This window comes from Larus michahellis, chromosome 2, assembly GCF_964199755.1.
Source record: "Larus michahellis chromosome 2, bLarMic1.1, whole genome shotgun sequence".
Lineage (NCBI taxonomy): Eukaryota > Metazoa > Chordata > Aves > Charadriiformes > Laridae > Larus > Larus michahellis.
This window is the reverse complement of record NC_133897.1, coordinates 1,595,489-1,621,593: the sequence shown is the minus strand read 5'-3', so window position 1 is coordinate 1,621,593 and position 26,105 is coordinate 1,595,489. Positions and strand designations below refer to the sequence as shown.

Sequence of the window (26,105 nt, the reverse complement as noted above, 5' to 3'; positions counted from 1 at the left end):
GCGCGCGCGCCCGGAGGACTGACGTCAGTCCTCCCTGCCCGACGCACTGCGCGTGCGCTGGCCGCCAGGCCCACGACCTCTAGCCCCGCCCATCGCCCTAAGCCCCGCCCTCTATTGAGCACGGCTTATGGGCGTGGCCCCGCCCACCACGTTGTCCCCGCCCACTCATCGGTCTGGCTCCGCCTCTTTGCGCATGCGCAGGCCTCCCACCCGCCGCCAGGCGGTGCTGTCCCGCGGCGCGCTGACGTCACACGCCGGCGTGAGCCCCGGCCCTCAGCCATGGCGGCGGCAGAGGCGGGTGGGGGAAGGCTGCGCGGCCCGGCCGCATCCGCCACCATCCGCCACCATCCGCCACCGGGGCCGATGCCGGGGACCGGGAGGGGAGCGGAACATGGCGGGGCGGGGCGAGGCTATGCGAGGCGCCTGCGGCACCGTTGGGCTCCGCCGCCGCTGTGAGGTGATGAGGGGCGCGGTGCATGCTGGGAAGGGTAGTCCTCCACGGGCCGCGTGGGGGGCCTTCACCGAGGGGGGACGGGGATCGCCGCGGGGGGGAAATGGAGTGTCCCCGGGGGGAACGGGGATCAGCGGGACGAGGGGGTGAGCTGCATGAGCCCCCCCTCCCCTTCCTCCCCCGCAGGCCTTCCAGCGTGGGGGGGCCTGGGGTGGCCCCCGCCATTCCTACAGCGCTTGCCAGAGCAGCTCCGGGACGGTTTGAGGCCTCTCCCCGCCATTCCCGGGGAGGGGTTATAGAAATCCCGGACACGCCATGTCCGAGGGGAGATGAGGGATCCCTGGGGGAGCTCTGGCCCCGCTGATGCCATTCTCTCCCTCTCCCATTGCAGGCTCCGTGTCCGATGATCCCAAATGTAGGAAGCCGCCGGGAAGGAGGAGGTGAGTTCAAGGGGCCTGTCCTTGGGAGTTGTGTTGCACATTCCCCCTTGTCACCATAATTAGCTTAATTTTCGGTCATTAGCTCTGCTAAACACAGCCGCCAAGGCCTTGTCCCATCATTAACCAGCAGGCGAGTCTCTCGGGGCTGAAATCCCACGGGAGAGCTGTAATCTGGGAGCCTGGCGGGGCACGGAGAGCCGCGCAGCCCGATCCCTTTGTCCCAGTGGGGTTTATTTGGCCACCACTGCTGGGGTTGGGTGCCCACAACGCTTCCTTACCGCAAGCCTTCCAGCGTGGGGGGGCCTGGGGTGGCCCCCGCCATTCCTACAGCGCTTGCCAGAGCAGCCCTGGGACGGTTTGAGGCCTCTCCCCGCCATTCCCGGGGAGGGGTTATAGAAATCCCGGACACGCCATGTCCAAGGGGAGATGGGGGATCCCTGGGGGAGCTCCGGCTCCACTGGTGCTATTCTCTCCCTCTCCCGTTACAGGCTCCCTGTCCGATGATCCCGGAGAGATGTAGGAAGCCACCGGGAAGAAGGAGGTGGGTTCAAGGGGCCTGTCCTGTGAGGGTTGTGTTCCACACTCCCCCTTGTCACCATAATTGGCTTAATTTTCTGTCATTAGCTTTACTAAACGCAGCCGCAAAGGCCTTGTCCCGTCATTAACCAGCAGGCGAGTCTCTCGGGGCTGAAATCCCACGGGAGAGCTGTAATCTGGGAGGACGGCGGGACACGGAGAGCCGCGCAGCTCAATCCTTTTATCCCATTGGGATTTATTTGGCCACCACCGACATGGTGGGGCCTCCATGGCACTTCCTTGCCGCAAGCCTTCCAGCGTGGGGGGGCCTGGGGTGGCCCCCGCCATTCCTACAGCGCTTGCCAGAGCAGCCCTGGGACGGTTTGAGGCCTCTCCCCGCCATTCCCGGGGAGGGGTTATAGAAATCCCGGACACGCCATGTCTCAGGGGAGATGGAGGCCCAGGCGACGTTCCCTGCCTCCTCCTCTGGCCTTACTGATGCCATTCTTTCCCTCTCCCATTGCAGGCTCCCTGTCCGATGATCTAGAGGGATGTAGGAAGCTGCTGTGAAGGAGAAGGTGGGTTCAGTGGGGCTGTCCTGGCTACTTAATCTGGCTACTGCCATAAAAGACAATAAAAAAATGTTTCTGTAAATTCATTAGCAAGCGAAGGAGGGCTAAGGAGGATCTCCAAGCTCTGTGGGATGGGGTGGGAGACATCGTGAGAAAGGCCGAGGTATTAATTGCCTTCTGTGCCTTGGTCTTTACTAGTAGAATCACAGGCTGGTTTGGGTGGGAAGGGACCTTAAAGACCATCCAGCGCCACCCCCTGCCCTGGGCAGGGACACCTCCCACCAGCCCAGGTTGCTCCAAGCCCCGGCCAACCTGGCCTTGAACCCCTCCAGGGATGGGGCAGCCACAGCTTCTCTGGGCAGCCTGGGCCAGGGGCTCACCACCCTCACAGCAGACAATTTCTTCCCAATATCTCGCCTAAATCTCCCCTCTGTCAGTGGAAAACCCTTCCCCCTTGTCCCATGGCTCCCCTCCCTGCTCCAGAGTCCCTCCCCAGCTTTCCTGGAGCCCCTTGAGGGACTGGAAGGTCTAAAGGTCTCCGCGGAGCCTTCTCTTCTCCAGGCTGAACCCCCCCAGCTCTCTCAGCCTGTCCCCACAGCAGAGGGGCTCCAGCCCTCCCAGCATCTCCGGGGCCTCCTCTGGCCCCGCTCCAACAGCTCCGTGTCTCTCCTGTGCTGAGGCCCCGGAGCCGGAGGCAGCGCTGCAGGGGGAGCAGGGGGGGTCTCACGACTTCACGTTTTGCCTCCGTCTTTACTGGTAACACCAGTTGTCCCCCGGTTACCCAGCCCCTGAACTGGATGTCAAGGATGGGGAGCAGAAGGACCCCCCCATAATCCAGCCCGATCCCTTCATCCCAGCAGGATTTATTCCCCCACCACCGACGTGATCTTCGTTTTTAGGTGAAAATCCGGCAAGATCGCACATTTTCGGCCCAACCGCTGGGAAAACGGTGTGGCAGCACTCCGGAAAAGCTCACCGCGTTCCTTGTTCGCTTGGTAAGGAGTTTTTTTTTTTTTGGTTACTGGGCTTTAGTGGGAATAATTTCTTGGTTAAAAACTGGAACTGGGAATACTGGTGAGTGCTGGTTTGCCTCGATAATGGCAAGTGGAGCTGTGAAATTTGTATCCTGGTGGTGAGGGGCTGTTGGCCAAGTCCTTCATTAATTCCCCACCTCGTTAGCACCGTAATCCTCATTATCTTAACGATCACCCCCCTTCTTTTCCAGCTGGATACCGGCACGGGGGTCCCCTCTCCGTTGATCCTCGCCTTGACTTGTCCTCCCAGATTTAAACTGGGGATACTGGGATGACAACGGGCAATTCTGGCATCTTAATAAACAATTTCCCGTTTTTCCAATAAATAGCTGGTTTCCCGGTGGGATTTTGTGGCACGGTGTGGAAATGGGGAAGGGGACACACGGTGACGGGTTTGGGGGACACCGCGATGTCCCCAGCGACCATCACCGCGGCGTCCCCCCCGGATGCAACCAGGCGCCAGATCGGCACCGGAGGGAAGTGACACCCCGTAACCACAAACCGGGGGACGGGGGCGCGGTGGCTTGAGGGTGATGCAGCCCCACGGCGCCTCTGCCCCACATGTCCCTCGCCCACCCTTCGCCGTGGGGCTGGCTGCCGGCACGGTGATGGTCAACATCCACCCTGGGGGGCGTGAGGCGAAGTCCCCCACCCCACAAATGTATGTGTCCCCAGCCCCAGGGCCACCCAACCGTCACCCATGGGTGGTGGCGATGACACCGGGTCTTCTCCGCGCCTGCGCAGTGGCCTCGGCGGTCGTTGGCGGTGCAGGAAGCCGGTGAGGGGTGGGGGGAAGTGGGTGCGCGGCGGGCGCGGCATGGCGGAGCTGGAGGGTCCCGAATTCGGCAAAGCCGACTTCGTCCTGCTGGACGAGGTGACCATGGAGCAGTTCCTGGAGAACCTGCGCCTGCGGTACGGGGACGGGGCGCAGGGGATGCACCGGTGGGTGGGTGGGTGATGGCGGGGACACCCCGAGGTGGGTGCTGGTGGTTCCCGGTGCTGTGAGACATCCCCCCCCAGCATCGCCCACACGGCAGCCGGGACGTGGGTCCTGGCGTCGCGGTGATGGCGGGGACACCAGGGACCCCGTGTCCCTTAGGGGATGCGGAAGCGCCCGGTACCAAACCCCAGCTCTGCAGGAAGCATCTGGGCGGTGCCGCGCTGCCAGTGGGGGGAAACTGAGGCACACCTGCCCCCCGGAGCGGGTTGGGGGGCTGATGTGGGGAGGGGGGTACACACTTGCGTGTCCCACCCAGGGGTCCCCCCGTGTTTCTTGCCCGCTCTGGCGCCTGCAGGTGCTGCCTGTAGGAAGAGCCACTCTCCGGCTGCCCCACGGCACCGCCCAGCCCCACGGTGCGTGGCTCTGTCCCATAGCGCAGTTCTCGGGGAGGGCGGGTAAGCCCCGTGGAGAGCCCCATGGCTCTGCAGGGCGTGCATCCTGCCCCACGGCACATCACCCCACAGGATGCCACCCTGACACACAGTACCTCACGCTGTCCCGCCCCATAGCTCAGCGCCCTGCAGGGCGTCACCCTGCCTGACAGCACAGCACCCCATGGACTGTGCATCCTGCCCCATGGCAGAGCATCCTGCAGGGTGCCCCCTCACCCCATAGCACAGCACCATCCCGCCCCACGGCACAGGGTGCCATTGTACCCCATGGCACAGCACCCTGCAGAGTGCCACCCCGCGGCACAGCACCCCACAGGGGGTCACCCCACTGCGCAGCACCATCCCGACCCGTGGCACAGGGTGCTGCCCCATGCCACAGCACCCCCCAAGGTGCCACCCTGCCCCACAGCACCATCCCTGCCCCATGACTCGGCGCTCTGCAGGGTGTCACCCCACGGCACAGCACCATCCTGCCCCATGGCACAGGGTGCCACCCCATTGTCCAGCACCCTGCAGGGTGTCACCCCATGGCACAACACCCCGCAGGGCACCCTGCCTCATGTCACAGGGTGCCACGCCACAGCACAGCACCCCGCAGGGTGCCCCACCAGCCCCACAGCCCACCCCACGGCCACCCCTCCGCACAGGTTCTCGCAGGGCTGCATCTACACCTACATCGGCGAGGTGGTGGTGGCGGTGAACCCGTACCGGGCGCTGGCGCTGTACGGCCCGCCGGCGGTGGAGCGCTACCGCGGCCGCGAGCTCTACGAGCGCCCGCCCCACCTCTTCGCCCTGGCCGACGCCGCCTACAAGGCCATGAAGCGCCGCGCCAAGGACACCTGCATCGTCATCTCGGGTAGGGACATGGTGGCGGTTGTGGGGCAGGTGGGGGGGGCGGGGGTGGGCACCCTCTGGCAGGTGCCCTTGCCCAGCCCCTGCCCTCCCTGCCAGGTGAGAGCGGGGCGGGCAAGACGGAGGCCAGCAAGTACATCATGCAGTACATCGCCGCCATCACCAACCCCACCCAGCGCGCTGAGGTGGAGAGGTGAGTCCGGCCCCACGGCGCTGGCGGGAGGGATGGGTGGTGGGGCACAGCCCTCATGGATCTGCCGTGGGTTGGGGGGGAGGGAGCCCCTGCCTGTGGGGTCAGGGTGAGGGGGAACAGGGTGCCCCATGCCTGTGGGGTGGAGCAACCAGGGGTGCTCCATGTCTGTGGGGTGGTTCTAGAGGGTCCTGGTGTGCCCCATGTCTATAGGGATGGTGGGGGAACCAGGGGTGCCCCGTGACCGTGAGGTGACCCTGGGGTGCCCCACACCCATAGAGAAGGTCTGGGGCAACCAGGGGTGCCCCATGCCTGTGGGGTGGTCCTGGGAGGCCCTGGGGTGCCCCATGTCCATAGGGATGGCCTGGGGCAACCAGGGGTGCCCCATGCCTGTGGGGTGGTCCTGGGAGGCCCTGGGGTGCCCCGTGTCCATAGGGATGGTCTGGGGCAACCATGGGTGCCCCATGCCCGTGGGGTGCTCCTGGAGGGTTCTGGGGTGCCCCATGCCCATAGGGATGATGTGGGGGGAACCGGGGGTGCCCTATGGGCCTATAGGGTGATGAGGGGTGTCCCATGCCCATAGGGGAGGTTTGGGGAACCAGGGGTGCCCCATCCCTATGGGGTGGTTCTGGAGGGTCCTGGTGTGCCCCATGTCTATAGGGATGGTGGGGGAACCAGGGGTGCCCCGTGACCATGAGGTGACCCTGGGGTGCCCCACACCCATAGAGAAGGTCTGGGGCAACCAGGGGTGCCCCATGCCTGTGGGGTGGTCCTGGGAGGCCCTGGGGTGCCCCATGTCCATAGGGATGGTCTGGGGCAACCAGGGGTGCCCCATGCCTGTGGGGTGGTCCTAGGAGGCCCTGGGGTGCCCTGTGTCCATAGGGATGGTCTGGGGCAACCATGGGTGCCCCATGCCCGTGGGGCGCTCCTGCAGGGTTCTGGGGTGCCCCATGCCCATAGGGATGATGTGGGGGGAACCGTGGGTGCCCTATGGGCCTATAGGGTGATGAGGGGTGTCCCATGCCCATAGGGGAGGTTTGGGGAACCAGGGGTGCCCCATCCCTATGGGGTAGTTCTGGAGGGTCCTGGTGTGCCCCATGTCTATAGGGATGGTGGGGGAACCAGGGGTGCCCCGTGACCATGAGGTGACCCTGGGGTGCCCCACACCCATAGAGAAGGTCTGGGGCAACCAGGGGTGCCCCATGCCTGTGGGGTGGTCCTGGGAGGCCCTGGGGTGCCCCATGTCCATAGGGATGGTCTGGGGCAACCAGGGGTGCCCCATGCCTGTGGGGTGGTTCTGAAGGGTCCTGTGGTGGTCCATGTCTGTAGGGAAGGTATGGGGCGACTAGGGGTTCCCCATGCCCATGGGGTGGTCCTGGGAGGCCCTGGGGTGCCCCATGACCATAGGGAAGGTGTGGGGCAACCAGGGGTGCCCCATCCCGGTGGGGTGTTTCTGGAGGGTCCCCATGTCTATAGGGATGGTGGGGGGACGAGGGTGGTCGTGGGGTGGCCCATACCCATAGAGAAGTTGTGGGGCACCCAGGGGTGCCCCATGCCCGTGGGGTGGTCCTGGGAGGCCCTAGGATGCCCTGTGCCTATAGGGATCGTGTAGGGTGACCAGGGGTGCCCCATGGACCTGTGGGGTAGTCCTGGGGTGTCCCACACCCATGGGGAAGGTGTGGGGTGACCAAGGGTGCCCCATCCCTGTGGGGTGATCCTGGAGGGTCCTGGGGTGCCCTATGCCCATAAGGATGGTCCGGGGTGACTTGGGGTGCCCCGTGCCCGTGGGGTGGTCCTGGGTTGCCCCATGCCTGTGGGGTGCTCCTGGAGGGTCCTGGGGTGCCCCACATCCATAGGGATGGTGTAGGGTGACCAGGGGTTCCCCACGGACCTGTGGGGCGGCCCTGGGACGCCCGAGGGTGCCCCATGTCCAGAGGGGGGGTGTGAGGAGCTTGGGGCACCCCATGGCCGGACGGGGGTGGGGGTGGGGGCCCAGGGGTGTCGTGTCCCGTGTCCATCGGTGAGGCTGCAGCCCTGCGGTGCCGTACCGTGCCATGCCGTGTCATGCCGTACCGTGCCATGCCAACGCCGTACTGTGCCATGCTATGCCGTACTGTGCCATGCCATGCTGGGACATGCCAATGCCGTACCGTGCCGTGTCGTGCCGTACCGTGCCATGTTGTGCCATACCGTGGCATGCCGTGCCGTACCGTGCCATGCCATGCTGTGCCATGCCAATACCGTACCATGCCGTGGCATGCCGTACCATGGCGTGACATGCTGTGCCATGCCATGCTGTACCATGCCAGTGCCGTGCCGTGCCGTGCTGTACCGTGCCATGCCATGCTGTGCCATGCCGTGCTGGGCCATGCCAATGCCGTGGCGTGCCATGCTGTGCCATGCCATGCTGTACCATGCCAATGCCGTGCCATGCCGTGCTGTACCGTGCCATGCCATACCATGCCATGCCATACCGTGCCATGCCATGTTGTGCCATGCCGTACCATGCTAATGCCATACCATGCCGTGCCATGCTGTACCATGCCATGCCGTGCCGTACCGTGCCATGCCATACCATGCCATGCCATGCCGTACCGTGGTATACCATGCTGTACTGTGCCATGCCAATGCCGTGCCATGCCATACCATGCTATGCCATGCCATGCCATGCCATGCCATACTGTGCCGTGCCGTGCCTTGCCATACTGTGCCATGCCGTGCCGTGCCACCCAGGGTAAAGAACGTCCTGCTCAAGTCCAACTGCGTCCTGGAGGCCTTCGGCAACGCCAAAACCAACCGCAACGACAACTCCAGCCGCTTCGGCAAGTACATGGACATCAACTTCGACTTCAAGGGCGACCCCACCGGCGGCCACATCCACAACTACCTCCTGGAGAAGGTGCGGGGGTGCCGCGGGGGGGCACGGCCCGGGGGTGGGGCTGGTCCCACGTGGGCACCGCCCGGCACCCAGCCCCTGCTCCCTCTTCCAGTCCCGAATCCTCCAGCAGCAGCCGGGAGAGAGGAACTTCCACGCCTTCTACCAGGTGAACCAGGGGATGGGGTGGGGTGGGGTGGGATGGAGACAGGAGGGATGGGATGGGATAGATGGAATCTATGGGATGAGATGGGTATGGGATAAGAAGGTTGGGATGGGATGGATGGGATCTATAGGATGGGATGAGGAGGTTGGGATGGGATGGATGGGATCTATAGGATGGGATGAGGATGGGATGAGGAGGTTGGGATGGGATGGATGGGATCTATAGAGTGGGATGAGGATGGGATGAAAAGGTTGGGATGGGATCTACAGGATGGGATGAGGATGGGATGAGAAGGTTGGGATGGGATGGGATCTATAGGATGGGATGAGAAGGTTGGGATGGGATGGATGGGATCTAGAGGATGGGATGAGGAGGTTAGGATGGGATGGGTGGGATCTACAGGATGGGATGTGGATGAGATGAGAAGGTTGGGATGGGATCTACAGGATGAGATGAGGATGGGATGGAAAGGATGGGATCTACAGGATGGGATGGGGATGGGATGAAAAGGTTTGGGGTGGGATAGGTGAGATCTATGGGATGGGGTGAGGTGGGATGGATGGGTTTGATGTGATGGGGACAGGATGAGATGAGTTGGGGATGCCATGGGGATGGGATGGATGGGATCTATAGGATGAGATGGGGATATGATGGGGATGGGACGGATGGGATGAGAAGGCTGCGATGGGATGGATGGGATCTATAGGATGAGATGGGGATAGGATGGGGACAAGATGGATGGGATGAGAAGGCTGGGATGGGATGAGATGGGGAATACATGGGGATGGGATGGATGGGATCTATGGGATGAGCTGGGGATGGGATGGATGAGATCTATGGGATGGGATGGGTGGATTGGAGAGATGGGATCTATCGTATGGGATGAGATGGATGGGAGGGGAGGTGGGATCTATGGGATGAGATGGGGAAAGGATGGATGGGATGAAAAGATTGGGATGGGATGGATGGGAGTTGAGATCTATGGGATGAGATGGGGACGGAATGGTTGGGTTGACATGGATGGGGTGGGGATGGGATGGATGGGATCTATGGGATGACATGGGGACGGGATGAATGGGATGAAAAAATTGGGGTGGGATGGATGGGATGGGAGATGGGATCTATGGAATGAGATGGGGACAGAATAGTTGGATTGAGAAGGACGGGATGGATGGGATGGGAGATGGGACCTATGGGATGAGATGGGGACGGGATGGATGAGAGATGGGGTCTATGGGGTGAGATGGGGACGGAATAGTTGGGTTGAGAAGGACGGGATGGATGGGATGGGAGATGGGATCTATGGGATGAGATGGGATGAAAAGGTTGGGATGGGATGGATGGGATGGGAGATGGGATCTATGGGATGAGATGGGGATGGGATGGATGAGAGATGGGGTCTATGGGATGAGATGGGGACGGAATAGTTGGGTTGAGAAGGACGGGATGGATGGGATGGGAGATGGGATCTATGGGATGAGATGGGGATGGGATGGATGGGTTGAGAAGGGCAGGATGGATGGGGTTGGGATGGGATGGGATTGGACAGGTGGGACGGATGGGATCTATGGGACGGGGTGCATGGGATAAATGGGATGGGGATGGATGGGAGATGGGGTGAGACAGGACAGGTCAGGATGGATGGGGTGGGGTGGGATGGGGTGGGACAGGACAGTATGTGACAAGGCAGGGGGGGGACAGCCCGTCACCAGACGGGCCGGGTGGGGGACACCCCGCACCCCCGCGGTGCTGACGCCCCCCACCCCCCCACCCCATAGCTGCTGCTGGGAGCTCCGCCGGCGCTGCTGGCCGCGCTGCACCTCTGCCGGGACCCCGGCGCCTACCGCTACACCCAGGAGGGCGCCCGGAGCAGCGTGAGTGGGGCTGGGGGTGGGTGGGGAGCAGGGACTGGGGGGGGGGGATGTGACCCGGGGGTCCCGGGGTGGGTCTCGGCCCCTCACGTGTCCTCCCCCCGCAACCCCCGACCCTGTCCCCAGGCCTGCGGGGACGACGCGGGCGGTTACCGGGCGGTGGAGGAGGCGATGACCGTCATCGGCTTCTCCCCGGAGGAGATGGGCTCCGTGCGCCGCATCCTGGCCGCCATCCTGCACCTGGTGAGACATCCCCCCCCCCAACACCAGTATGGCCGCCCCACACACCAGTATGGCACCCCCCCACACCAGTATGGCACCCCCCAACACCAGTACGGACCCCCCACACACCAGTACAGACCCCCCCCACACCAGTATGTGTCCCCCCACACCAGTATGGCCCCCCCGCACACCAGTATGGCACCCCCCCACACCAGTACGGACCCCCCCCACACCAGTATGTGTCCCCCCACACCAGTATGGCTCCCCCACACATCAGTACGGACCCCCCACCACCAGTATGGCCTCCCCACGCACCAGTACGAACGCCCACACACACCGGTATGGGCCCCCCGCACACCAGTACGAACCCCCACCACCAGTATGGGCCCCCGCCCCCACCAGTACAGACTCCCCCAACAGCAGTATGGCCCCCCCCCCTGCACACCAGTACAGACGCCCCCGACACCAATATAGCCCTGGTTAGACCAGTATGCCCCCCCACACGCACACCAGTATGGTTCTGGGCATACACATACAGACCAGTATGGCCCCAGTTAGACCAGTACGGCCCACACACACACACCAGTATGGTTCTGGGCATACACATACAGACCAGTATGGCCCCAGTTAGACCAGTATGCCCCCCCACACGCACACCAGTATGGTTCTGGGCATACACATACAGACCAGTATGGCCCCAGTTAGACCAGTACGGCCCACACACACACACCAGTATGGTTCTGGGCATACACATACAGACCAGTATGGCCCCAGTTAGACCAGTATGCCCCCCCACACGCACACCAGTATGGTTCTGGGCATACACATACAGACCAGTATGGCCCCAGTTAGACCAGTATGCCCCCCCACATGCACACCAGTATGGTTCTGGGCATACACATACAGACCAGTATGGCCCCAGTTAGACCAGTATGCCCCCCCACACGCACACCAGTATGGTTCTGGGCATACACATACAGACCAGTATGGCCCCAGTTAGACCAGTATGCCCCCCCACACGCACACCAGTATGGTTCTGGGCATACACATACAGACCAGTACAGCCCCCTCCACACCAGTACGGCCCACTCCACACCAGTACAGCTCCCAGGCACCGATACGGGCCCCTGTGCACCAGTACACCCTCCCCCACGCACCAGTATGTACCCAGGCAAACCAGTATGGTCCCCCCCACACCAGTATGGTTCTGGGCAAACCAGTAGAGCCTTCCCCCACCAGTACAGCCCCGTCACACCAGTATGGCCCTGGGCAAACCAGTATAGCCCAATGCAAACCAGCACAGCCCAGTACAGCCCAATGCAAACCAGTATGGCCCAGCACAGCCCAGTGCAAACCAGTATAGCCCAATGCAAAACAGCACAGCCCAGCTCAACCCCATGCAAACCAGTACAACCCAACATTGCCCAATGCAAACCAGTATGGCCCAGCAAAGCCCAGCACAGTGCAGCCCAGTTCAAACCAGTACAGCCCAGTGCAAACCAGTACAGCCCAGCACAGCCCAGTGCAAACCAGTATGGCCCAGCAAAGCCCAGTGCAAACCAGTACAGCCCAGTGCAAACCAGTACAGCCCAGCACAGCCCAGTGCAAACCAGTATGGCCCAGCAAAGCCCAGCACAGTGCAGCTCAGTTCAAACCAGTATAGCCCAGTGCAAATCAGTACAGCCCAATGCAAACCAGTGTGGCCCAGCACGGCCCAGTGCAAACCAGTACAGCCCAGTTCAAACCAGTATGGCCCAGCAAAGCCCAGCACAGCCCAGTGCAAACCAGTACAGCCCAATACAAACCAGTATGGCCCAGGAAAGCCGAGCACAGCCCAGTTCAAACCAGTATGGCCCAGCAAAGCCCAGCACAGCCCAGTGCAAACCAGTACAGCCCAATACAAACCAGTATGGCCCAGGAAGCCGAGCACAGCCTAGTGCAAACCAGTATAGCCGCATGCAAACCAGTATAGCCAAATGCAAGCCAGTATGGCCCAGCACGGCCCAGCACAGCCCAGTGCAGCCGTGCCCAGCGCAGCCCAATGCAAACCAATATAGCCCAGTGCAAACCAGTATAGCCCAATGCAAACCAGTACAGCCCATTTCAAACCCGATAGTATAGCCCAGTGCAAACCACTGTGGCCCAGCACAGATTAGGATGGCCCAGCCAATTCCAGTTCAGCCCAGTGCAAACCAGTATGTCCCAGCAAAGCCCAGTATAGCCCAGTGCAAACCAGTATGGCCCAGCAAAGCCCAACACAGCCCAGTGCAAACCAGTACAGCCCAATACAAGCCAGTAGAGCCCTGTATGTCCCAGCCCGGGGTGTGGGAGGGTCTGGTGCCAGGACACCCCAGCCCCTTTCCGGAGGCTCCTGGGTGTCCCCCCAACCTTCATCCTCCAACGTGTCGTGCCGGGGCCCCCCCAGGGCAACGTCAGGTTCTCGGCGGAGGGCGAGACGGCGGCGGTGGAGGACGCGGCGCAGCTTTCGGCGCTGGCCGAGCTGACGGCCACGGCCCCGGACAACCTGTGCCAGGCGCTCCTGACCCGCACCGTGGCGGCCGGCGGCGGGGAGGTGATTGAGAAGGGCCACAGCCCCAAGGAGGCCGCCTACGCCCGGGACGCCTGCGCCAAGGTAGGGAGGGGACGTGGGGTGATGGGTCCTCCACCCAGCACCCCTTGGGTGCCCACCAGCCTGGTGTCCCCAGGCCATCTACGAGCGGCTCTTCTGCTGGATCGTGGGGCGCATCAACGCCGGCATCGCTGCCCGCGGCTATGACGCCCGCCTGCACGGCAAGAGCACTGTCATTGGCGTCCTCGACATCTACGGCTTCGAGATCTTCGACACCAACAGGTGACCTGGCCCGAGGGTGGGGTGGGGGGGACACCTGGAGGGGGTCCAACAGGACTTGGGAGGGACATGGCGGGGGGATTGGGGGTGGGAAGGACATGTGGAAGGGACAAGGAGATAGCTGGGAGGGACACCTGGAAGGGACAGGGGTTGGGGGATGCATGGGGGGAACGGGGGCCCGGGAGGGACACATGGAGGTGACAGGACCTGGGAGGGACATGTGGAGAGGATGGGATCCAGGAGGGACACATGGAGGGGACAGGGGTTGAGAAGGATGCGTGGAGGTGATGGGACCTATGAGGGACATGTAGCAGGAGGAGGATACCCAAGGGACACATGGAGGGGACAGGACCTGGGAAGGACACATGGAAGGGTTGGGGCTTGTGAGGGACACATAGCAGGGGGAGGAAGCCCAAGGGACATGTGGAGGTGATGGGACCTGGGAAGGACACAGGGAAGGGATGGGACCCAGGAGAGGACCCATGGAGGGGACAGGACCCCAGAGGGACACATGGAGGGGACAGGGCTTGGGAGGGACGCATAGCAGGAGAGGAATCCCAAGGGACATGTAGAGGGGACAAGACCTAGGAGGGACACGTGAAGGAGATGAGACCCAGGAGAGATAGGACTGTGAGGGACAGATGGAGGTGACAGGACCAGGAGGGAGACGTGGAGGGGTTGGGGTTTGTGAGGAACACATAGCAGGAGGAGGATGCTCAAGGGACACATGGAGGGGACAGGACATGGGAGATGCACATGAAGGGGATGGGACCCAGGAGGGACAGGACCACAGGGAACCCATGGAGGGACAGGAGCTGGAGGACCAGGACTATGTGGCTCGGGGGACCGGGTGGCAGGGCAGGGTGGGCAGGGGACATGGTGTGAGGCCGGGTGGCGGTGGCCGCCCTGACCTCCTGTCCACAGCTTCGAGCAGTTCTGCATCAACTACTGCAACGAGAAGCTGCAGCAGCTCTTCATCGAGCTGATCCTGCGGCAGGAACAGGCCGAGTACCAGCGGGAGGGCATCGCCTGGCAGAGCGTGAGGAACATGGGGACAGGGGGGACATGGGGGCAGGGGGGCATCGCCTGGCAGAGCATGAGGAACATGGGGACGGGGGGACATGGGGACAGGGGGGCATCGCCTGGCAGAACATGAGGAACGTGGGGACAGGGGGGACGTGGGGACAGGGGGGCATCGCCTGGCAGAGCGTGAGGAACGTGGGGACAGGGGGGACATGGGGACAGGGGGGCATCGCCTGGCAGAGCGTGAGGAACATGGGGACAGGGGGGCCATGGGGACAGGGGGGCATCGCCTGGCAGAGCGTGAGGAACATGGGGACAGGGGGGACATGGGGGCAGGGGGGCATCGCCTGGCAGAGCGTGAGGAACATGGGGACAGGGGGGACATGGGGACAGGAGGGCATCGCCTGGCAGAGCGTGAGGAACGTGGGGACAGGGGGGACGTGGGGGCAGGGGGCCATCGCCTGGCAGAGCGTGAGGAATGTGGGGACAGGGGGGACATGGGGACAGGAGGGCATCGCCTGGCAGAGCGTGAGGAACATGGGGACAGGGGGGACATGGGGGCAGGGGGGCATCGCCTGGCAGAGCGTGAGGAACGTGGGGACAGGGGGGACGTGGGGACAGGGGGGCATCGCCTGGCAGAGCGTGAGGAACATGGGGACAGGGGGGACATGGGGGCAGGGGGGCATCGCCTGGCAGAGCGTGAGGAACATGGGGACAGGGGGGACATGGGGACAGGAGGGCATCGCCTGGCAGAGCGTGAGGAACGTGGGGACAGGGGGGACGTGGGGGCAGGGGGCCATCGCCTGGCAGAGCGTGAGGAATGTGGGGACAGGGGGGACATGGGGACAGGAGGGCATCGCCTGGCAGAGCGTGAGGAACGTGGGGACAGGGGGGACGTGGGGGCAGGGGGGCATCGCCTGGCAGAGCGTGAGGAACGTGGGGACAGGGGGGACATGGGGCCATGGGGGCATCGCCTGGCAGAGCGTGAGGAACATGGGGACAGGGGGGACATGGGGGCAGGGGGGCATCGCCTGGCAGAGCGTGAGGAACGTGGGGACAGGGGGGACGTGGGGACAGGGGGGCATCGCCTGGCAGAGCGTGAGGAACATGGGGACAGGGGGGACGTGGGGACAGGGGGGCATCGCCTGGCAGAGCATGAGGAACGTGGGGACAGGGGGGCCATGGGGACAGGGGGGCATCGCCTGGCAGAGCGTGAGGAACATGGGGACAGGGGGGACGTGGGGACAGGGGGGCATCGCCTGGCAGAGCGTGAGGGGCGGAGGGGACTTGGGGGGGGGAACGGGGGGGACATGGGGGGGACACAGGGGCATCGCTTAGCAGAGTGTGAGGGGCTCGGGGGGGACAGGGGGGACATGGCAGGGCACAGGGGCATCATCTGGCAGAACCTGGGGGGACAGTGGGACAGGGGAACACAGAGGGGACATGGGGGACATTGCCGGGGGGACAGGGGGACAAGGGTGGCATCACCTGGCAGAGTGTGGGGGGCTTGGAGGGGGGGACGTGGCCGGGGGGGGGGGTCATCTGGCAGAGCATGAAGGGCACGGGGGGACACGGAGGGGACATGGGGCATCGCCTGGCAGAGGGTGAGCGGCTCGGGGGGGGACGTGGTGGGGACATGGACGCTGTCACCTGGCATGGCTGGATTTGGGGTGCCCGAGGGGGAGGAGGGGGGGTCAATTCAGGGTGCCCCCCCCCCCCAACCCCCCCAGATCGAGTACTTCAGCAACGAGCCCATCGTGGAGCTGGTGGAGCAGCCGCACCGCGGCATCCTGGCGCTGCTGGACGAGGCCTGCCTGGCCGTGGGGACCGTCACCGACCCCCTCTTCCTCGCCTCCATGGACGCCCGCCTCGGCCGCCACCCCCACTACACCAGCCGCAAGGTGCTTCTGGGGGGGATCCGGGAGAGCCGGGGCCGGGGTGGGGTGGTCCACGGGCCGGGGACTGACACCCCCCTGCTCCCCAGCTCTGCCCCACGGACAAGACCATGGAGTTTGACCGGGACTTCCGCATCAAGCACTACGCTGGAGATGTCACGTGAGGGGGGCGTTGGGGGGCTGTGGGTGTCATCAGGCGGCCGTGGGGCCATGGGGCACCACGGAGGACTTTGGGAGACCACAGGGGCCTTGGGGGGGCCACTGGGGACCATGGAGCTGTAGGGCTCTTGGGGGGTCTAGGGTTGACCATGGGGCCTTGAAGATCCACGGGGGACCATGTGGGAGCATGGAGGAGGGTCTTGAGGGACTATGGGAGGTGATTTGGGGTCATGGGAGACCATCAGGCTGTGGGGATCATGGGGGGAACCATGGGCGACTGATGGGGTGTCAGTGGGGCCATGGGAGTGTGGGTGGCCATCAGGGACTATGGACATCCATGGGTGGCCCATGGGGTTGCAGTGGGGCCATGGGAGAACTGTGGGGCCCATGAAGGACCTTGGGAGGGCAAGGGGGGCCACTTGGGACCATGGGGCTGTAGGGGCTCTTGGCAGGTCTAGGGTTGACCATGGGGCCTTGTAGATCATGGGGGACCATGTGGGAGCATGGAGGAGGGTCTTGAGGGACTATGGGAGGTAGTTTGGGGTCATGGGGGACCATCAGGCTGTGGGGATCATGGGGGGAACCATGGGGGACTGATGGGGGGCAGTGGGGCCATGGGAGTGTGGGTGGCCATCAGCGACTATGGTCATGCATGGGTGGCCATAGCGTTGCAGTGGAGTCATGGAAGAACTGTGGGGCCATGAAGGACCTTGGGAGGGCATGGGGGACCATGGGGGGCTACTTGGGACCATGGAGGGCCATGGGGGCCCCTTAGGCGACTATGGGTAGCCTTGGTTGACCGTGGGGCTTTGAGGACCCATGGGAGATTGTGGGGAGCCATTTAGGACCGTGGGAGGCCATTTGGGGGACCATTGGGGTCCATGGGGTCTGGGAGGTCCCCAGAGGCCACGTGCAGCAGGACGGGCTATGTAGGACATGCCATGCCGTACCCTGGGGACAGTGGGGACAGGGTCGGGGGACTCTTGTGTCCATGAGCACTGAACCCTGCAGTCCCCTGGCCTCCATGGGTGCCCCCAGGGCCACCTTCAGGGCCACATGTCACCTCTGCATGGAGCTGGGTGCCCTCGGCAGCCCCTGTCCCACCATGGGGAGGAAGGACTGTCCCGACACCTGGGTCCCTCAAGGTGCTGCTCCCCCCAGAACACCCCAGGGCGGCCGAAGGAGCCCCCCAACATGGTGTCCCCGTCCCTCAGGTACTCGGTGGAGGGTTTCCTGGACAAGAACAAGGACACGCTCTTCCAGGACTTCAAACGGCTCCTCTACAACAGGTTGGGGACACGTGGGACACAGCTGGGGGGCTGGTGGCACAGGCGTGGGGCGGGAGCGGGGTGCCCGGTGCTGCCAGCCCCACGCCAATGCTGTCCCCAGCGCGGACCCCGTGCTGCGTGCCATGTGGCCCGACGGCGAGCAGAGCATCACCGAGGTCACCAAGCGTCCGCTGACCACTGGCACGCTCTTCAAGAACTCCATCGTCGCCCTGGTGGAGAATCTCGCCTCCAAGGTAGGGGACCGGGGACAGCCGGACGTGTCCCCGTGCCACCCTGGCATGTCCCTGCACCTTGACATGTCCCCAGGCCAGTTGGGCACGTCCCCAACCCATCTTGGTGTGTCCCCTTGGCAGCTGGGCATGACCTCAAGCCATGTGGGTGTGCCCCTGAGCCAGGCAGACGTGTCCCCAAGCCAGCTAGGCATGTCCCCAAGCCAACCTGGCATGTCCCCAAGCCAGCCAAGATGTCCTTGAGACAGCCTGGCATGTCCCTGTGCCAGCCTGGCATGTCCCCAAGCCAGCCAAGCCTGTCCCCGAGCCAGCCTGGCATGTCCCCAAGCCAATCAAGATGTCCTTGAACAAGCCTGGCATGTCCCCAAGCCAGCCAAGGTGTCCTTGAGCCAGCCTGGCATGTCCCCAAGCCAGCCAAGCCTGTCCCCGAGCCAGCCTGGCATGTCCCCAAGCCAAGCAAGATGTCCTTGAACCAGCCTGGCATGTCCCCAAGCCAGCCAAGGTGTCCTTGAGTCAACCTGGCATGTCCCTAAGCCAGCCAAGATGTCTCTGTGCCAGCCGGGCATGTCCCCAGCCAGCCAAGATGTCCTTGAGCCAGCTTGGCGTGTCCCTGTGCCAGCCTGGCATGTCCCCAGCAAGCCAAGATGTCTTTGAGCAGTCTTGGCACATCCCCAAGCGAGCCAAGGTGTCCTTGAGCCAGCCTGGCACGTCCCCAAGCGAGCCAAGATGCCCCAGTGCTAGCCAGACATGTCCCCAGGCCCCTGAGCCCTCCTGTCCCGGTGCAGTCCCACCCTGCGTACCCGCAGCCCCCCATCCCAGGACAACCGTGTGCTCGGTGCCGCTGGCGGGTGTCACCGCGATGCCACCCTCTCCGTGTCCCCGCAGGAGCCCTACTACGTGCGCTGCATCAAACCCAACGACCAGAAGTCGCCGACGCTCTTCGACGAGGAGCGCTGCCGCCACCAGGTCTCCTACCTGGGGCTGCTGGAGAACGTCCGGGTGCGCCGCGCCGGCTTCGCCTACCGCCAGCCCTACCACCGCTTCCTCCTGCGGTACGGCCCGCGCTCCGCGCCCCCCTCCCCAGGGACCCCCCGGCACCCCCTCCCCACGCCCCCTCACCCCCCTCTGCCCCCCAGGTACAAGATGACCTGCGAGTACACCTGGCCCAACCACCTGATGGCCAGCGACCGGGAGGCCACGCAAGCCCTCCTGGAGCAGCATGGCTTCCAGGACGACGTGGCTTACGGCCACACCAAGGTCTTCATCCGCACGCCCCGCACCCTCTTCTGCCTCGAGCAGGAGCGGGCGCAGCTCATCCCCATCATCGTCCTGCTGCTGCAGAAGGTGGGCACGCGCGGCACGAGCTGGCTGGGTCTCAGCTCCGCCGGGGTGACACGGGGTCGGGGGGACGCCCCTGCTGCCCGGATGGGTAGCGGTGACAGGGCGAGCGGGCACAGGGAGCTGCTGGCGCTGGGGGGCGTGGAGAGGGGCAGCAGGCTGCTCTGGGCACGGTGTGGGGCAGGGTGTGGGGCACAGGGTGGGGAACAGGACGGTGGAGAGCATGAGCTTGGTGTGGGCAAAGCATGGCGTGGGGCATGGTGTAGGGCATGCTGTGGGGCAAGGGATAGGGCATGGGGCATGGCACGGGGTGTGCTGTGGGGCACAGGGCATGGCATGGGTTGTGACACGGGACACGGGGCATGGCATGGGGCACGCTGTGGGGCAGGTCACGGAGCGTGCTGTGGGGCAGGGCACCGGGCAGGGCCTGGGGCAAAGCACGGGGCCATGGTGTGGGGCATAGTGTGGAGCAGGGCATGGAGCATGGCATAGGGCATGCTGTGGGGCTGGGCAGGGGACATGGTGTGGGGCGTGATGTGGGGCAGGGCACAGGGCATGCTGTGGGGCAGGGCATGGGGTATGACATGGAGCAGGGCACGGGGCATGCTGTGGGGCAGGGCATGGGGTGGGACATGGGACATGGCATGGGGTGGGACATGGGGCGTGGCATGGGGCGTGATGTGGGGCAGGGCATGGGGCGTGATGTGGGGCACGGCATGGGGTGTGAGGTGGGGCAGGGCACGGGACAGAGAAGAGGGCACTGCATGAGGCTTAGCATGGCATGGACCCCACGTGGGGCAGGCTGTGGGGCAGGCTGTGGGGCAGGCTATGGGGCAGGATGCAGGGCTGGCACAGGGCACAACGCAGGACATTCCTTCCGAGCTGGGCACGGGCCGCAATGGGGAGCTTTGGGGTGGGGAGAGCAGCATTTTGGGGGCGCCACGGTGCCGGGCGCCCAAACCCTGGTGCCCCGGCCACGCTCCGGGGGGGCGGATCTATGGGGCAGCGCCCGCCCTGACCCCCCCCCCGGCGTCGGACAGGCCTGGCGCGGCGCCCTGGCACGCCGGCGCTGCCGTTACCTGCGCGCCGCATACACCATCATGGCGTACTACAAGCGGCACAAGGTGAAGGCGTATCTGCGGGAGCTGCTGCGCCGCTTCCAGGCCGTCCGCACCCTCCCGGATTATGGCAAAAGCGTGGCCTGGCCGGAGCCGCCGGCCGTGCTGGCGCGCTTCCAGGAGGCCAGCCAGCGCCTCTTCCGCAGGTACCCACACGCATCCCGCTCCGCTCCCGCTGGGGGATGGGGAGGTGGGATGCGGGACGTGGATGTGGGACGTGGATGGGGATGTGGGACAGGAATGGGGACGTGGGATATGGGATGGAGGTGGGGAGGTGGGATGGGGGTGTGGGATGTGGGACGTGGGACGGGGATGGGGACATGGGATGTGGGACAGGGAATGGGGGCGTGGGATATGGGACGGGGATGGGGATGTGGGATGTGGGACAGGGATGGGGACGTGGGACGTGGGATGGGGATGCGGGATGAGGATAGGGACATGGGATTTGGGGTGGGGATGGGGAGGTGGGATGTGGGACGGGGATGGGGACATGGGATGTGGGACATGGACGTGGATGTGGGACAGGAATGGGGACATGGGATATGGGAAGGGGATGGGGAGGTGGGATGTGGGACGTGGGATGGGGACATGGGACAGGGATGGGGACATGGGATGTGGGTTGGGGACATGGATGTGGGACAGGAATGGGGATCTGGGATAAGGGATGGGGATGGGGACATGGGACAGGGATGGGGACATGGGACGGGGATGGGGACATGCGATGTGGGACGTGGATGTGGGACAGGAATGGGGACATGGGATATGGGAAGGGGATGGGGAGGTGGGATGTGGGACGTGGGACAGGGATGGGGAGGTGGGACGTGGGACGTGGGATGGGGATAGGGGTGGGCACATGGGATGTGGGACATGGACATAGATGTGGGACAGGAATTGGGGATGTGGGATATGGGACGGGGATGGGGAGATGGGATGTGGGACATGGATGTGGATGTGGGACAGGAATGGGGAGGTGGGATATGGGACGGGAATGGGGAGGTGGGATACGGGACGTGGGATGTGGGACAGGGACGTGGACGTGAGATGGGGATGTGGTACAGGGATGGGGACATGGGACGTGGAATGGGAACATTGGATGGGGATGTGGGTTGGGAATGTGGGACAGGGATGTGGGATGGGGATGTGGATGCGGGACGGGGACATGGGACAGGGATGTGGGACTGGGACAGGGACATGGGACTGGAATGTGGGTCGAGGATGTGGGACGGGGATGTGGGACAGAGACACGGGATGGGAATATGGCACAGGGATGTGCGACGAAAACATGGGATGGGGACAGAGACGTTGGGAATGTCAGACAGGGAGGTGGAATGGGAACGCGGGATGGGGACAGGGATGTGAGATGGGGACATGGGGATATGGGATGAGGATGCGGGACAGGGATGGGGATGTGAACATGGGACATGGATGCAGGACAGGGACGTGGGACGGGGACACAGGATGGGGACGTGGAACAGGGACATGGGACTGGGATGTGGGACAGGGCTGTGGGGCTGTGGACATGGGACGGTGACGTGAGGGCGCCGTGTCCCCCCCGCCGCAGGTGGCGAGCGCGGCAGATCGTCAAGAAGATCCCGCCCTCAGAGATGGGGCAGATCCGGGCCAAGGTGGCCGCCATGGAGGCGCTGGAGGGGCTGCGGAAGGACTGGGGCTGCCAGCGCAGCTGGGTGCGGGATTACCTCTCCTCGGTAAGGGCTGGCAACGGATTCGGGGTGTCCCATGGCGCGTCCCCGGGTGTCACCTCCCACAAGGTGTCACCCCGTCCCCACGTCCCGGCTCCCCACAGCCCAGCGAGAACCCGGGGCTGGCCCTGCCCTTCGCCCGCCGCCTCCAGACCCTCAAGGACAAGGTGCATTTCGGCTCCGTCCTCTTCTCCTGCCACGTCCGCAAGGTGAGGGGGGAGGTCCTGCCCGGCCACCGCATCTGTGTCACCCTCCCCCCCTGGCGTGTCCCCTCACTTGTCCCTATCCCCACAGATCAACCGTTTCGGTAAGAGCCGGGACCGGGCCATCCTCGTGACGGACCAGCACCTCTACAAGCTGGACCCCCGGCAGCAGTACCGGGTGATGCGGGCACTGCCCCTCAGCACCGTGAGTGTCCCCAGCCCCACCGATGTCCCCAGGGTATGGGAGGGGCAAGGCCACCCCCTACACCCTGGCCTTGATCAGGGGGACACAGGTGTCCCGGCTGCCCCGCTCCCACCCGGAGGTTGGAGACCCCTCCGTGGTCCCCATGGCCACACACCGGGGCCGTCTGCGTTGGCACGGTGAAGTCCCCTGAGACAGAGGTGTGATGCTGTCCCCACCACGCTGTCCCCACCCTGCTGTCCCCACCCCGCTGGCTGTGCCATGACATCCATGCCATGACATCCCCACTCTGCTGTCCCCACCACGCTAGCTGTGCCACGCTCTTCGCACTACGCTGTCCCCACCACGTTGTCCGTGGCACGTTGTCCCCACCATGCTGTCCCCACCACACTGGCCATGCCATGCTGTCCCCACCATGTTGGCCATGTCACTTTGAACCCACCATGCTGTCCCCACCATGCTGTTCCCACTATGTTGTCCCCACCACACTGGCTGTGCCACGCTGTCCCCACCACTGTCCCCACCACGTTGTCCCCACCATGCTGTTCCCACCACACTGGCCGTGTCATGTTGAGCCCACCATGCTGTTCCCACTACATTGTCCCCACCATGCTGGCCGTGCCATGCTGTCCCCACCATGCTGTCCCCACTGTGTTGTCCCCACCATGCTGTCCCCACCATGCTGACCGTGCCACGCTGTCCCCACCACACTAGCCCCACCACGCTGGCCATGCCATGCTCTCCCCACTACACTGGCCGTGGTGCCTTGGCCGTGGTCCCTTGGCCACGCCACGCTGGCCATGCCGTGGCCCTGAGCCCCCAGCGCAACCGTGGCCACAGCGGTGACACCCAGACGTCCCCGCAGGTGACGGGGCTGAGCGTGACGAGCTGCCGGGCGCAGCTGGTGGTCTTCCACACCCAGAGCCAGGAGGACCTGGCCGTGTGCCTGCACAAGACGCAGCCGGCGGGGGACAACCGGGTGGGCGAGCTGGTGGGCGTCCTCCTGGAGCACTGCCGAGCGTGAGTTGGCGGGGGGGCGGGGGGGGGGGGTAAGGATTTGGGGGGGAGGTCCCAGCACCCCACGAACCCCCCCATTGATGGCAAGATGTTGTAGGACCAAGCGGGAGCTGCAGATCCGCGTCTCTGACTGCATCCAGCTGAGCCTACGCGGGCGCCGGCGGCTGCTGACGGTGGAGACGCGGCCGGACGCGGCCACCCCCGATTTCGGCAAGAGCCGCGACGGTTTCGTGCTTTACTGGCCCGGGAGATGAGGAGTTGGGGGGCCGCTGCTCTGTCACCCCCCCCAGCCACATCCTGCCTGCCCCACTGGCCTCTCTTCAGGACCCCGTGCCCCACTGCAGTCCCGTGACCCCCAACCGTGTGTCCCCATGTCCCCCCGGGACAATGCCAAAGCCTCTGTGTGCACTGGGAATAAAGAGCTGGATGGGACCCCCAGGCATGGCTGGGACCTTCGGGTCCCCCAGCAGCCCCAGATGGGGCTGGGGTCCCCCCAAAAACTGCCCCACAGCCTGGGTTCCTACTAGCCGGGGGGCAGGGGGGACCCAGATCGGATGCAGTGGGGCTGGGATGGGGTGGGGGCATGGCTGGAGGTGGGGTGGGAATGGAGTGGTGGAGGTGGGAGGGATGGAGGGATGGAGGGATGGGATGGGGTGGGGTGGAATCTGTGGGGTGGGATGGGGTGAGATGGATGGGGTGGGATCTATGGGGTGGGATGGGGTGAGATGGATGGGATGGGATCAGATAGGACGGGATGAATGGATGGGATGGGATCGCTGGGATGGGGTAGGCTGGGTTGAGATGGTCGAATCGGATGGGGTCTATGGGCTGGGCTGGGATCTATGGGATGAGGTGAGGTGGATGGACGGGATGGGACAGGATCAGTTGGGATGGGATGAACAAGTGGGATGGGATGAATGGATGGGATCTCTGGGATGGAGCAGGCTGGGTTGAGATGGTTGAATCGGATGGGATCTATAGATTGGGCTGGGATCTGTGGGATGGGGTGAGATGGATGGATGGGGTGGGACAGGATCGGTTGGGATGGGATGAACAGGTGCGATGGGATGGAATCTCTGGGATGGGCTGGGATCTGCGAGATGGGATGGGATGAGATGGGATGGGGTGAGATGGATGGATGGGGTGGGACAGGATCGGTTGGGATGGGATGAACAGGTGCGATGGGATGAAATCTCTGGGATGGGCTGGGATCTGCGAGATGGGATGGGATGAGATGGGATGGGGTGAGATGGAGGGATGGGGTGGGACAGGATCGGTTGGGATGGGATGAACAGGTGCGATGGGATGGAATCTCTGGGATGGGCTGGGATCTGCGAGATGGGATGGGATGAGATGGGATGGGGTCTATGGGATGGAGTGGGATGGGGTGAGATGGATGGATGGATGGGGTGGGATCAATGAGATGGCATGGGGTGACATCTGTGGGGTGGGATGGGGTGAGATGGATGGGATCGGTGGGATGGGATCAGTGGGATGGAATGGATCAATGGATGAGATGTGTGGGGTGGGATCTATGGAGTAGCATGAGGTAAAATGGATGGGGTGGGATGGGATAGATGGATGGGGTGGGATGGGATGGACGGATGGGGTGGGATAGGATCGGTGGGATGGAATGGGATCAGTTGGGATGGGATGAATGGATGGGATGGAATCTCTGGGATGGGGTGGGCTGGGATCTGTGAGATGGGATGGGATCCGTGGGAAAGGGTGGGATGCGGTGAGGTGGATGGAATGGGGTGGGATGGGATTTATGGGCTGGGATCTATGGGGTGGGGTGAGAGGTGGTGAGGTGGATGATAGGCTGGGGTGGGACGGGGCCAGATGGACGGATGGGATGGGATGTATGGGATGGGGTGGGATCTACGGGATAGACCCTGCACCAGACACCCCCTGCCCACGCCGTCCCGGCGGTGCCACCACTCAGCAGGGGGGGCTGGGGCCGTTGGGACACGTGTGCTGGGTTCTGGAGTCCCCATGTCCCCGACACCCCGTGTCCCCATGTCCCCGACACACAGTGTTCTGTGCCCTAGTGTCACTTGGTCCCAGGTCTTGATGTCCCTGTGTCCCAAGTCCTTGTGTCCTGCGTCCCTGTATCCCTATGTCCTCAGGTCCCAATGTCCGTGTCTCCTGGTGTCCCAATGTCCCCATGATCCCTGTGTCCTGGTGTCCTGAAGTCCCTATGATCCCCGTGTCCCGGATCTCAAGTGTCCCCTGACACCAGGTATCCTCATGTCCCCATGTCCCCGGCTCTGGGGGTCCCTGTGTCGCAGGTTTCGATGTCCCCTGACTCAGGTGTCCCTACGTCCCCGTGTCTTGATGTCCTCAGCGCCCGGTGTCCCGACACCCCCGTGTCCTTGGCAGCTGGTGTCCCAGCGTCCCCATGGTCCCTAGGTCCCTGTGTCCCTGGCACCCAGTGTCCCCATGTCCCCATGACCTGGATCCCAAAAAATGGGAAAACAGGGATTTTTCACAGGTGGCAAA

General features: G+C 64.0%; 1 protein-coding gene and 3 non-coding genes across 6 annotated transcripts; all 4 read left to right on the top strand.

Moving 5' to 3' along the window:
• The first annotated feature begins 233 nt into the window (after positions 1-233).
• On the top strand, positions 234-24,112 carry MYO1G (myosin IG). Of its 3 annotated transcripts, XM_074573850.1 has the most exons (26): positions 234-457; positions 843-891; positions 1,380-1,432; positions 1,934-1,985; positions 2,879-2,974; positions 5,053-5,261; positions 5,357-5,450; positions 8,181-8,346; positions 8,438-8,491; positions 10,267-10,362; positions 10,486-10,602; positions 13,007-13,213; positions 13,287-13,432; positions 14,354-14,468; positions 16,183-16,353; positions 16,437-16,507; positions 17,721-17,795; positions 17,896-18,028; positions 18,911-19,077; positions 19,162-19,369; positions 20,404-20,627; positions 22,043-22,187; positions 22,286-22,390; positions 22,476-22,589; positions 23,452-23,606; positions 23,701-24,112. In XM_074573850.1, the coding sequence occupies exons 6-26, from the start codon at positions 5,222-5,224 to the stop codon at positions 23,855-23,857; spliced, it is 2,760 nt and encodes a 919-aa protein (XP_074429951.1). In that variant the 5' UTR covers positions 234-457; positions 843-891; positions 1,380-1,432; positions 1,934-1,985; positions 2,879-2,974; positions 5,053-5,221; the 3' UTR covers positions 23,858-24,112. The 3 variants fall into 3 exon arrangements, with proteins under 3 accessions (XP_074429951.1, XP_074429950.1, XP_074429952.1); XM_074573849.1 differs by lacking the exons at positions 234-457; positions 843-891; positions 1,380-1,432; positions 1,934-1,985; positions 2,879-2,974 and adding an exon at positions 3,774-3,925; XM_074573851.1 differs by lacking the exons at positions 234-457; positions 843-891; positions 1,380-1,432; positions 1,934-1,985; positions 2,879-2,974 and having other exon boundaries at positions 5,206-5,261; positions 5,338-5,450.
• On the top strand, positions 632-765 carry LOC141739922 (small nucleolar RNA SNORA9). The gene has a single exon (XR_012585837.1). It is a non-coding gene; the product is annotated as a small nucleolar RNA SNORA9 (small nucleolar RNA).
• On the top strand, positions 1,169-1,302 carry LOC141739921 (small nucleolar RNA SNORA9). The gene has a single exon (XR_012585836.1). It is a non-coding gene; the product is annotated as a small nucleolar RNA SNORA9 (small nucleolar RNA).
• On the top strand, positions 1,711-1,844 carry LOC141739920 (small nucleolar RNA SNORA9). Its single transcript, XR_012585835.1, has one exon. It is a non-coding gene; the product is annotated as a small nucleolar RNA SNORA9 (small nucleolar RNA).
• Positions 24,113-26,105: the final 1,993 nt, after the last annotated feature.

Coding starts and splice junctions, on each gene's coding strand:
- MYO1G (XM_074573849.1), top strand. CDS start 3,831: ATGGCGGAGCTGGAGGGTCCCGAATTCGGCAAAGCCGACTTCGTCCTG. Junction 19,370..20,403: donor TCGTCCTGCTGCTGCAGAAG/GTGGGCACGCGC, acceptor GGCGTCGGACAG/GCCTGGCGCGGCGCCCTGGC. Junction 22,391..22,475: donor TCTCCTGCCACGTCCGCAAG/GTGAGGGGGGAG, acceptor CTATCCCCACAG/ATCAACCGTTTCGGTAAGAG.